The following is a 12,265-nucleotide window of genomic DNA, read 5'->3' on the forward strand; positions in this document are numbered from 1 at the left end:
ACCTGCAGGCTGTGCTTGCAGGCTGCTGGGGAACATAGCTGCTTGAGCATAAATGCATTTTTTTTACTGTAGATAGGGTTGTCTGTCTAGTGGCTGGGAGTTTCCCATGTGAGGACAGGGAAAAGACTGGCTATTGATGCTTCTGGAAAGAGTTAATGCAGGACAAATAACTTTTGAACATTTTAGTGAGTGAACAGAAAGAAAGTACTGTCTAGAATTTGAACTACCAGGCATAAAGTGTTCTCCAGAACCAGTCCAGACCTTCTGAAGGTTGTTTTGATCAAACATGAAGTGTGTGCAAAAGCTCCGTGAACTGAGACCTCAGACCTCTCCTGCACAGGCTTCATCTCTTTGCTGGAACATTGCCCACCCCCTCAGAGCTGTGTCTGAGGTTTCTTCTTTTTGTGTTTCACAGAAAGATAGAACTATCAGTAAAACTGACCTAAGGGCTCAAAATTGCTGTCCAGTTTCTTAATGCCCGCAGAGAGCATCAAGCTTGTTAAGAGAGGAGGGAGAGACTGGTAAGACAGGAGGAGAGACGTTCACTTGAAAGTAAGTGCCTCCTGTCAGGTGCTGAAAACCAGTACAAGGATAGGCACTTCACAGAGTAAGCAAAGTCAGAAACAAAGTCCATCAATTTAATGACATAGGCTTTGTGTGTGTGCAAGTTCTCTAATCACAGAAGAAGCTAAAGCACATACTGTTATCAAAGGCACAGTGCTGTTCAGTAAATCAGTCAGGCTTATTTGTGTTATCAGCAAATCTAAAGATAAGAATTAAATCTCCTCCAAGCCCATATCTGAAGTATAGTGTAGTAAGTTGTGTTGTGGAAGCAGCCTGAAAAGCAGTGGCAATTAGATTAAACATTCCTTGTTTTTTTTTATGACCACAGGCAAATATCTCTATACTTGGTCTGCTGAGGCTTGGTGGGAAGAGTTTTCCTTATTAGGGCTCTCTGCTGTGAGTCAGAGAATTTCAGGGAGATGTAAGCAGGTAGTAGCATAAAGGGGGTATTTTTTACAGGCAGGTTGCCACAGTCTTACAAGCAGGGGCTTTCATGTGTACAGTAACTCTGGTTAATGCCAGCACCAGGGAAAAGTTCAGGGCAGCCTTCCCTGGACTTTTCTCATCGGCACCCTCTCAGCTCCACCTGGAGAGGTACAGTGAGGTTTGTAACACTGACATTGTTTGGTGCCTTGTCACAGGAGCTGAATCCTCATGAGAGGTTTTCTAAAGATATTTTTTTTTTTTTTAGCAGTGAAGAGCCAAATTTCTTGTCAAGAGCAAACAAAAGAGCAGATGTCCATGTGTGTGCTTGGGCACGTGTCCAGCCTTCCTCATGCTGTGGTATTTGTGCAGGGATGGTGCAGGTGTACTGCTGGATTCCTGCGTTTGCTAGGCTGGAGTTCTGTGCTAGGGCTTGTTGTCATGTTCACAAGCAAATAATCTTAATTATCTGAAAATTCTAGTTGCTGGAATGAGCTGGCTTATGTCTAAATTCTGGATTAAAAACAGCAGGGCCTTCTGATGCTGGGCGATATGAAATCTCTAGAATGCTGTCACCCATCCAAAGGTGGAGATTTCAGTGCAAGCAGACAACTTATATAGACCATGTCTGTACTGAAACTCCAGGGGACTGGTTATATCTGTCTGTTTCAGGGCTGTCTAGGTGGGTGTTTTTCCTATGGCTATTTATTCAACACCATTCTGATTCATACTTTCAGCTACTTGTCATTCTGTGATTAAATTCTTTAGTGGTGATAAGGGTTGGAAGAAAACAAAGATAATGAGACAAAGCTAGAATGTGCTTGTTGCAGACTTGCCCAGTTTATGGGTATTTCCTCAATTGTTCCTTTTTCAAATTAGTTCCGAATGCACTTTTCCTTATGCTTTCCAGATTGATAAATGGACAGGAAGGTGAAATTAGTATTTCAAAGTTTAGCTAACAGTTCAAGGCTGTGACTGCTTCCTTGTTACTTGTATGTATGTGAATGCTGACCTCAATCACCTAGATCTGGATGTAATACAAGTAACACCATCATTATTTCCAATAATAATAAGTAAAGCACTACATGGGTTTCACAGCTTGTCCATCCTGATTACATCTGTAATTCAGAGTTAATCATCCACATGACAGCGTGACCAGCAGGGCTAGGGAGGTGATCGTCCCCCTGTACTCAGCTCTGGTGAGGCCGCACCTCGAGTACTGTGTTCAGTTTTGGGCCCCTCGCTACAAGAAGGACATCGAGGTGCTTGAGCGGGTGCAGAGAAGGGCGACGAAGCTGGTGAGGGGCCTGGAGAACAAGTCCTACGAGGAGCGGCTGAGGGAGCTGGGCTTGTTCAGCCTGGAGAAGAGGAGGCTCAGGGGCGACCTTATCGCTCTTTTTAGGTACCTCAAGGGAGGCTGTAGCGAGGTGGGGGTTGGCCTGTTCTCCCACGTGCCTGGTGACAGGACGAGGGGGAATGGGTTTAAGTTGAGCCAGGGGAGTTTTAGGCTAGATGTTAGGAAGAACTTCTTCACTGAAAGGGTTGTGAGGCACTGGAACAGGCTGCCCAGGGAAGTGGTGGAGTCACCATCCTTGGAAGTCTTCAAAAGACGTTTAGATGTAGAGCTTAGGGATATGGTTTAGTGGAGGGCTGTTAGCGTTAGGTTGGAGGTTGGACTCGATGACCTTGAGGTCTCTTCCAACCTAGAAAAATTCTGTGATTCTGTGATATGACACAGAAATCAGCACATATAGTTGAATCCCTTCTGTCTATTGAAATCCCTTAAATTACCCGCAGGTCAACAAGTGGATGAAAGCCATGAGATTTTTTATTTTTATTTTTATTTTTTTAAATGGAAAGAAGTTAAAACATCTGCCAGAACACTCCAGTGCAGATTGCACTGCTTCAGTACAGCTGGGCCATGCCAGATGCTGGCATTACTTTGTGTGAGTGATCCTAAAGCCTTGTCTTTGCCTCCCTGGCTGCAGCCCTTTTTGCTCTCTGTCCTCCATGGCTTGTGCCCACTGCTTGCAGTGGTCAAGGTTAACAAGGAGACTCTGAGGATACATGTCCTTACTGAGCTGGTCATTTTACTGAATGAATTAGAGCAGTCTGAGCAACCAACCACCCCCCAGTGGCTGTAGCAAATCAGGCTTTTTGGCATTTTGAAGCCTGGCATGTGAAACCTGAAGGTTTTCCTTTGCTTTAAATCTTCTACTGGAACACGAACCACAGCCTGGGGCTTTTCAGGGCCACCAGTTTCTCCAGAGCAGATGTCTGCAAACTAGGTACAGCATCAGGAAAATGCAAAATACACAGTAGTCTATGATACAGTACCTGGGAATGCATTAAAAACAAGATAAATTGAATTGTTTTAGAATTCCTCCAAGAAAGCACATAGAGTGGGAAAAAAGTCAAAGATGACAAGGTGATGTAGTATGGTATTTAAATACAGGAGGTTCTTAGTTTTTTTGCTTAAATACAATTGCCTGTGAGCCAAATGTTGCCTGAGTCAGATATTAGTTTCACTGGCGTCAGTAGGAGCATACCCTCAGGGCAGAAGCCCCGCTATAATGTGCTGAGTTTTGCACAAGCAAAAATCATTCTTTTGCCTAAGTAGACAAATGGGTAATACTCCTCAAAAATTAATTTATATGATGAGATGGTCTATGTTTTTGAATTTTTAATAGCATTTCCTAAATAGCAACATTTAGGAAAGGCATTTGAATCCCAACACACACAACTGTAGCTAGCTAACCACATACCTAACGTGTTACTAGCCCACAGCATGCTGCCTTTCAGAACTGTCTAGCCTTAATAACAAAGTCCTGAAAAAATTTGCTGGACGTTTGCCCAGTAGCAATGTTTGTTGTTATGGGGGTTTGGATGTGTTTAATGGGCTTGAGTCAAAGGCAGAAAATTAAAAAAGAAATCTAGAAAAAGAGGAGTGGGAGCTGCAGGGAGCCAGCAGGAAATGTGAGTTGAAGAAAAAGAGTTTGGACTGGTGGAAGAAGTGAGAACATGGCCCAAGTTCCTTGCAGCCCATTTTTCACTCTTCTCAGTACTCATGAGACGTGTGGGTATTTCTCATTCCTTTTTCCACACCTGTGATGTTGGTGTAGGAGGAGATCGCCTGTCCTGAATGTGGGTTTTCTGCTGAGGAGATTAAGCCAGGTCTGGGCAGGTTGTCATGAAGTTAGGATATATTTTTGGAGAGAAAAAACATCCGTATCATGACTGAGATCAAGGAACACCGACCTCCAGTGATTTGTTCTTGAGATGCGTTGGAGGCTGAAAGGTGGCTTTGCTCTTTTTGTCTTTTGAAGTTCAATATTCATCCTGTGAGAGGCAAACTTACAGAAGCAGCACGTGAGGATTTTTGCTTGGTTCCCATAATACTAGCAGGAAAATTTCAAATTCCCCGTTGTCTCAGCTCACATAGATCTGACCAAAGTGTCAGAGGGGTTGTTTTTAAATAGGAGTAATAACAGTTGGGGGAGGCTGACTCACTGGATGAAAGCCTCTTGTTTTTTCAAGCCCAAGGAAAAAGTAAGTAATTTTTAGTTGTACTCTACTGCATTCCCTCATTGGCTTACCCCAGATTTTCATCAGTGAGATCAGGATTTGGACTGCGCACTTCCATGGTCATCGGCTACGTGACACACCATGTCAATAAACATGGTGGAGCTGTTTTTTAGAATAATATTCATCAGCTTAGAGCTTCCTTTACCCAAAATACAGCCAGCAATAATGTCCAGCAAAATCAGCAACCCCATCACTAGACCTTACCCATCTGTCCAGGACTGATACTCCATCAGATATAGTCAAGGGACACATTCACAGTATTGAACAAGTGTTCGTTTGTCCTCTCCCAGGCGGTGAGAGTCCCAGACATGCACTCTTTCAATGTTTACTGCAGCCAAATCTATCTCCAAGTTACATGACTCACTTTACATCCCACCGCTTGCAAAAGTCTCCCCTCCCTTGCCTGCTCAATCACGTTTCTCTGAGTGGCTTTGCCTTTGGGAGTTCGGGGTTTGACTGTGGGGGTTGTTCTGAGGTTGTAGAGGAGGTGTCTATGTATGTACATACAGATCTGTATCTACCATACGTCCAAGAACAGGAAACCTCTTGCCTGTTATTTTGCCTTTCCCTCATACATTTTTTCCTTTTGCTTATCCCAAGAAGCCTGTTCATTGCCAAAACACAGGCATATTTTTTTAACACTTTGCCTGATGTTTGTGGTCCACCTGAAAGTGTAAGAACTGCAAATGTCAAAACCCTGGTGAAAACAGAATGGCTTCTTGTGTTCATTTCACCCAGCCATTTCCAAAAGGAAATAAACAAATAAACAAGCTAGATACATTCACAAAAATGCATGAAATGCACTCTGGGGATTGTTGAATGACAGTAACGGGGGCAGAAATGCTGGGTTGGATACATGCAGACTCTCAAATACATGCTGATACAGGCAGACTCTCAAATATTTTCCAAGAGGTGTTTGAAACTGTCAGGATACACAAAATGGTGATGGTGTGCTAGTGCATATTTAGCTTTTCTTCTTTATATGTCTTTTTTTTTTTTTTTTTTTTTTTTTTTTTTTGTAGGGGTCTGTGTGTGTTTAAAAACACATAGGAAAATGTTGGCCTGATTAAAAGCAGGAATTAGAAAAATAATGTTCCTTACTTCTAAAATGGTCTTAACTTTGACATTAGATAAGGTTGTGAGTGTGTTTACATAGTTTTGGGGTGAAAACATCTTAAATAGCTCAAGTAGGTTTTCTAGATATGTAAATATAACTTTTGTTTGAACTGATAGTTAATTTCAAAGTCAAACTTTCTGCCTGAGCATATTTTCATTTGTTTCTCTTGCAAGAAACTCTGAAGAATGAAAGTAGAAAGAAATCCTGTGTATTGCTCCATTGGACGGCTTTTTGTATATCACTATTCTGACTTCTGTCCCTCAAGGTTTAAATGAAATTTTCTCTCTGTTGTGTTAGTCTTTATCCATAGGAAAATGTCCTATCCTGAGTGGGCATTTCTTGCTAGTGCAGAATGTGTTCCCAAGTCTCTGGGATGCCTGTGAGGATCCCAGGTGATGTGCAAGGCACTCAGCAGCAGAACGAGGGTCCTACAGGATATTTAGGCTGGTTCAAATTTTTCCGATTCTGCCTGCAAATCTTCACCACAGAGTAGCAGCAAGAAAATATGACAGAATGGCGAGTCTGAAGCAGACAAATAAAGAAGTTGTGGTTTACTGACCATTTCGAAAAAGAAAAAGGCTTCCTGCACTGGAGACTTAGCCAGGAGTGGTCCTCTGCACCAAACGCAGTGGCTGAGGAAGGCACGTGCACATCTGTTTTCCTTTGCAATGTCTCAGACATCTCACGCCTGATTGCCTCTGCTTGCCAGAGGCTGCATTTCTCTTTCAGTTTTGGTAATCTGGAAAAAAGGCATGTCACCCCTATCTGCTGCCCATCTGCAGGGCAGAGTCCTGCGGGCATCCTGCAGCATCGCTGCTGTTCCAGACTTCGCTTTTCTTAGAGGCGGTGGAGCTCTGTTCAGCCACACAGCCAGTTATTTGGGAGGGTTCACAGCAGCTCAAGCTGAAGAAACAAAACTGACACTAAGAACTAAATAGGAAGCTGTTAAAATACCTCTAAAATAGAGAGAAAATAACCACCTTATTCTTTCCTATATTTATATAAAGGATAACTTCTAATGCTTTCCCTTCTCGCATCTCCTCCCAAGCCTTTTCTTGTGGGAATTTTCTTATTTCCATCTCTTCTTTCAGAACCTCCAGGGTAGGTGCTTTTCATTTGAACTTCTCAGTCTTGATATAATTTATTTCAGAGTTTTACTCTGCCTGCTCATGTGTACAATAGGCTCTCATACTCATATCCCTAAAAGTCCTGGTGACTCAAGACAGTCACAGCTGTAGTTTTTTTACATTTTTTTTTTCACCATCCAATTTCCTTTTCTAGTGCCTTTCTTGCCTCCTGGGGAAGTGACAGTTGGCATAATATGGCAGCAAAGCTGGTTCCCAACATCTGAGGGGGATGATGAGGCCATTTTTTGGTGGTGTCTTCAGGGGATGAAATGTGCTAACTCAATGCAAATCACCCTTATAAAACAGCCAAATGTCTTGGGACTCCATCCCAAAAATACTCCACAAGCATGGCTTTGGTGCATTTCTTTCATTTCCTCTAGTCGTAGGCAAAATCATCTGAAAATATATCCATTTTCTAGCCGTCCTATGTTATGACACAGCTGGAGTTGGTTAAAATCTAGAGGGCAGTATCTGGCTTAAGCTGATGGGCCTTTGAATGACTTTGATTTATTATTCTAGAACAGCCTGTCCCCTCTTCAGCCCTGTAGTAGTTTTGCTTTGATTTAATGAGAAAAACAGAAGAAGGCTGAAAAAGTTTTGCTATTATATAGTCCATGCATAATGCAAAGTAGAAGTCTAGGCATGCAGATCCCCCAAATTCTCAAATCAAAGAGATTTTCACTCTATTGCTCTGCAGGCAGGGATGGATGATGGGTCACCTCAGCGGAGCCGTAGGAGAAACTTTGTGTTCCTCAGCTTTGCAGGGCCCTGGAAGGCAGCTGATGAAGGTAGTAACTGTCTGCCATTAAGCCAAATTCATATTTTCACATTTTAAACAGGAATCCAGGTAATTAAATGAATACCTTTAAGGCCTTGTTGGTTTTGGTAATATAAGGAAAGCTAACCACAGTAAGGGGTCTGGCACCTGCATGTGGTACCCGGAGCCACTTCAGAGGCTGGAGAGGAAACAAAAATAATTAAGCAAATTGTCTTGGTATTCAGTTTTCCTTTTCAAGTGTAAATGTCTTGTGGCTTTCTGCTTATTTTGGTACAAGTGGATCTTACAGACAGGAAAGGGTGTTGGGTTTTGTGGAAGATTCTCCCCATCAGTATCTGAATTGCACTGCAACTGCATCTTTTGGCTCCGAGTATAAAGGAAAGGTTTATCGTGTGGAGCCAATTTTGGTTTCCATGAGGGTGGTGATGCACATCACAGGATAAAGGAAAGCCATGGGGACAATTTTTTGCAAATGTGTGTGCTGAAATTGTGGTGGACAGGAGTTAAAAGACCTTTCAGCTTTACCCTTGCTTATTCTAAACTGACATTGAAGAAATAGCAAGGGAGAGGGAGATTTTAATGGAAACCATAATACTAAACATTGCTGTAAAGTGGCGGAAGCAGGTCTCTTTAGACTGTGGCTCTGGTTCAAGTCAGAGATTACTTTCTAATTCCTGAATCTGTGCCCCTGGTGAAACGTCTGCTGGATGCCGGTTTCCTCTCCCGCAGCAGCTCTGGATGAACTAAAACAATCCCCTGCTGCCTTCAGAGACGCAAGTGGGTATGTGACCGGTTGTACCTCAGCCTTACAGGACAAGGAAGCGAAAATCTCTGAGTTTAAGCTGTCCTGGCACCTGACTCAAAGTCCTCTGAGGTCAATCAGGGTCTCTGGATCAGACCTTGGTTATAAACAGACGTTTTTTCCAGACAAAGGAAAAAGTCTGATTTTCTTTGGCTCTGAGGATTTTTTTTATTATTATTATTTTCTGTTTAAAAGAGAAAGGAAACCTCAAAGGACATTTCTTTGTTTTCCCCTGAAGATTGTGCTCTTGGCTGGAGACCATCTCTCCTGTACTCAAGCCCGTAAGTGCATTTTCTCTCTTTCAGAGGAGACTGGCTGCACATTGCCCTCTGCTACCCCAGGAACACCGTTTTCCACGTGGTGACAGATGTCTACCAGCGACAGACGGGGATGGTACACAGCATAAAGCACTACTTCGCGGCTCCTTCCCGGGCCAGTGCTCTCAACGGGACTGGAGAGAGGCTCTTCTACTTTGATAGAGCATCAGGGTGAGCCCATGACAGACCCCCAGCAAATGGGCAGGATCTCCCTGGGGTCTTCTTCTTTCCAGCCCCACTGCCTCCTTTCCCTTCCTCATAGTTAAACTTCAGTCCCATCCAACTCACATGGTCTTTTCACTGATTTCTTGTCAAAATGAAATGTTTGTGGGCTGTTTATTGAGTTATGGGCTGGTGTGACCTGGCTTAGGTCTACTTCTGTATCACCAAGCAGTGCTTGGCATTGCCATTAAAAAATAGCTTTTTTCTTCCCTGGCCCTAGCTCCTTTGAAGCCTCCCCCCTGCTGCTGCTCAGGTCGATGGAGGTGCGGGACCAGTGTAAATATTTGTAAAAATCCATTGCAGCCTGAAGAGCTATGAAAAGGAGTCCTCCTGTGCCTGCTGCAGCTCCAACACTGAGATAGTTTGGGAAATTTCAACTTCTTTGTATTCCCATGAAGACTTGTAAAATGTTCACACTCAAAAAATTAGAGTTTAGAGGGGGAAAGAAGGAGGAAGGAAAAAAATAGGATAGCACCATAATACATCTTGTATTTTGAAGGTAAGAAGACAGTCCTAGAGATCACACACCATCTTTATGAGAATCTAGATCACCTTTGGTTACAAAAACATGTTACGAAACCATGTTTCTCAGTCAGCTAAAATAGCTGGGGAGGAAAAAAGTGTTTTGTGGTCTAACCATGAGTCCCATGATGCTTCACCTGACTAAGCAGCTACTTCAGAAATCAATCCACAAATGCCAAATTAGAAAAGAGGATGGAGTATGTTTATTCTTTGAACCATAATATATGAGCAATCAAATCCCCAAATGCCTTCCGTTTTAACCAAGCTCCTTGGTGATCACCGGGTCTCTCATGATAGGAATTGTGAAATGAGGGGGATTAACTAGTAAACTACTTTTTTTTTTTTTTTTTTTTTTTCTTCTTTTTGTCTGTGTGTGTGTGTGTCGCGGGGGGGGAGAGGGGGGGGAAGGGAGTGTTGACAAAATTCTGTAAACAGGTTGTTTACTACTGAAGAGAAGGGAAAATGCTTACACATGTAGGTCTGTGAGGGCAGAGACATTAGCTGCCAGCAGCCATCTGGACTTGGTACATGCAGACTGATGGACATAACCCACCTAACCCAGCTTCCTTCTAGCAGTATCAGCCTTTTGGTTCTCTGTTTAATTCAGCAGCACTTTTTTTAGCCTCTCAGAGTACAGAAGTTAGGGCACTGGCTTTTTTCTTTTCCTGTTGTTTTTTTTTAGACTTCATAATAAGTGGGATGTTTCCCCTTCTTTTTTTAACCCCACGTGCTGGATCCTTGGAGAGGAACCAAGCTTACTCATTCTTTCTTCCAGACAAATAGAAACAAATACTTAGTTTTTTAAAGAAATAGAAAGAAAAAGAAAAGAAAACCTTTAAAGCTCATGCATCATTTTGATCCTGAAGCTGAGCTGAGCTGTTTATATAATTTCCTCTGCCTGAATTTCAGAATGGACACGATTGAAAACATACTTAGAACAGCTAGGAAAAAATGAACTGCAAGGGCCAGAAGATCTGGCTGCCTTGGAGCTTTTGTCATGCATGCCTAGGGCTAAGCTGTGCCTGCAGGCCAAGGCCATGAGATGCGGAGAGCCAAACGGGGAGATGCCAATATTTCCAGGCAAGCCTGCACAATAGCATGAGCGCGCTAGCAGGATGCCACCACGCCCACCCGGGGCTGGAAGTGGTGCCTGCCCCACGGACGCTTGCCCATTGAAGGAAGCTGTTTTGGGCATATGGGCTGTAAGTGCGGCAGGTCTCATCGTGTCAGGACAGGAGTGAAGCGCGACCAGCATCCTTGCAGGACTCATTTTACAAGCACAACTTGTGGGCGTGCTGTATTACACCACTCTAAGACAGAGTTGTTTGGTGTCGTTGGGAAATGGGAGGGATAATGCAATTTAACAAGTGCAGACCCTGCCTCTACTCAACCTTTCCTCTAAACACACAGAGGCTCTGACCCCTCTGCTTGCTCTCATTTCCAGGTACCTCTTTGTTCACCTGCAAGCCCACGAAGCTCGGAAAGGCCACAGTTACTGCTCTCAGCAAGGCTGCGAACGTATTAAAATCATGGCGCATATGTACCCAGGGGTGTCCTGGAGCTGCGCCCCAAACCCCTTCCCGCAGAGGCCGGCAGCTCCCCAGCGCCCTGTGTCCCAGCGCCCAGCCAGGCTGTGCAGGGCATGTGGGGCCCCACAGGTACCCAGAGCATCCTCTTTCGTGTTTGGGTAATGCGGCATACATGCATCTGTGTGAGGTTAATGCATTTTAACAGCCCTCAAGGAAAATTCATGGAGAATCGCCACTTGTGTATCTGGTCGGATCATGTCATGTGTGGAAGGGAGGGTTTTACCCTAAATTTCTACAGCTTCTTGTACTATGTTTCAAAGATAGCCTCAAAGAAATCGCCCAACTGGAAGCATGTGGGCGAACAGTCACAGCACTTTTTTTCCTTTTTTTTTCTTTCTTTCTTTCAAGCAAGAATAAAAAGATGCTTGAGAGGGCTCAGACTGGATTAGCTTTGAATTCCAATGCACAGCATTGCTGTTGAATTTCAGACTGGGAAGTAACTCTGGTTAATGGGAATAATCAGAAAATTAGAGCCAGGTTTTCTTCTCATTTACTGTCAGTTCACGCCACTGTAAATTCTGTAGAATTGTTTCAGCCTCATACAAATCTGCACTTGATTTTAAAGCCAAGCAAAATATATGAAAATCATATTCAACTTGTTATTCAGTGGCAGAGTGACCATCAGAGGTCCTTTCCAACCAGGGTTACCATGATTCTTTGATAAATGTTGTCTTAACAACAAACACTTACTTGTGAAGCAGGATCATAGTTTGAAAAGAATTCTCTGAGTTTTGCAATCATGTATATGAGCAATAGTACTCGGTGCCATCCAGATTTTAAGGTTCTGTCTCTCATGTAATTGCAGCTTGCTATCACTAGCACACCCTCAGTCAAGTATATAAGAATCCAGATCCAGTCTCTCAGCAAGGCAGACATACAAAGCCACTTGACATCTGCGTTCATTAAGGTATGTGTTTTACTGTATTTGAAATGGTGATTAAACAGGGGAAACTTCTTCTCCAAGGATAGTTATTACGAAATCTTGCTGAGTCTTGGCAGAAGGAAATGGGAAGTTCCCGTGGAAGAGGCAAGTGCATTGTTCTCCCTTACAATTAACTCCATTAAAGTCACTGGGAATTTGTATTCTATTCAGATGAGGATTTGAGCCCTTAGGGGGAGAAAAGGCCTTTTATCACCTCAAAAGAAGAATTAACACCATCACTCTAATATGGAGGAAGCGGGGAGAAAATTACAACAGAAGTCACTGTTTACAAAGGAT

The 12,265-nt window shown here is 43.2% G+C and overlaps 2 protein-coding genes across 3 annotated transcripts in view; both read left to right on the forward strand.

The window, feature by feature from the left end:
* Window positions 1-12,265, forward strand: part of LOC311442558 (cell surface hyaluronidase CEMIP2-like) — a 53,689-nt gene that overhangs the window by 35,626 nt on the left and 5,798 nt on the right. Inside the window, exons 20-22 of the mRNA XM_084531914.1 lie at window positions 8,702-8,884; window positions 10,902-11,115; window positions 11,852-11,953. Coding sequence (XP_084388040.1) covers window positions 8,702-8,884; window positions 10,902-11,115; window positions 11,852-11,953 — 499 coding nt within the window. The remainder of the gene's footprint in view (window positions 1-8,701; window positions 8,885-10,901; window positions 11,116-11,851; window positions 11,954-12,265) is intronic.
* CEMIP (cell migration inducing hyaluronidase 1) overlaps window positions 1-12,265 on the forward strand; it is a 108,067-nt gene that overhangs the window by 28,876 nt on the left and 66,926 nt on the right. The gene's annotated exons all lie outside the window — the stretch shown is intronic.

Source organism: Aythya ferina, assembly GCF_964211825.1.
Source record: "Aythya ferina genome assembly, chromosome: 11".
NCBI classification, from domain to species: domain Eukaryota; kingdom Metazoa; phylum Chordata; class Aves; order Anseriformes; family Anatidae; genus Aythya; species Aythya ferina.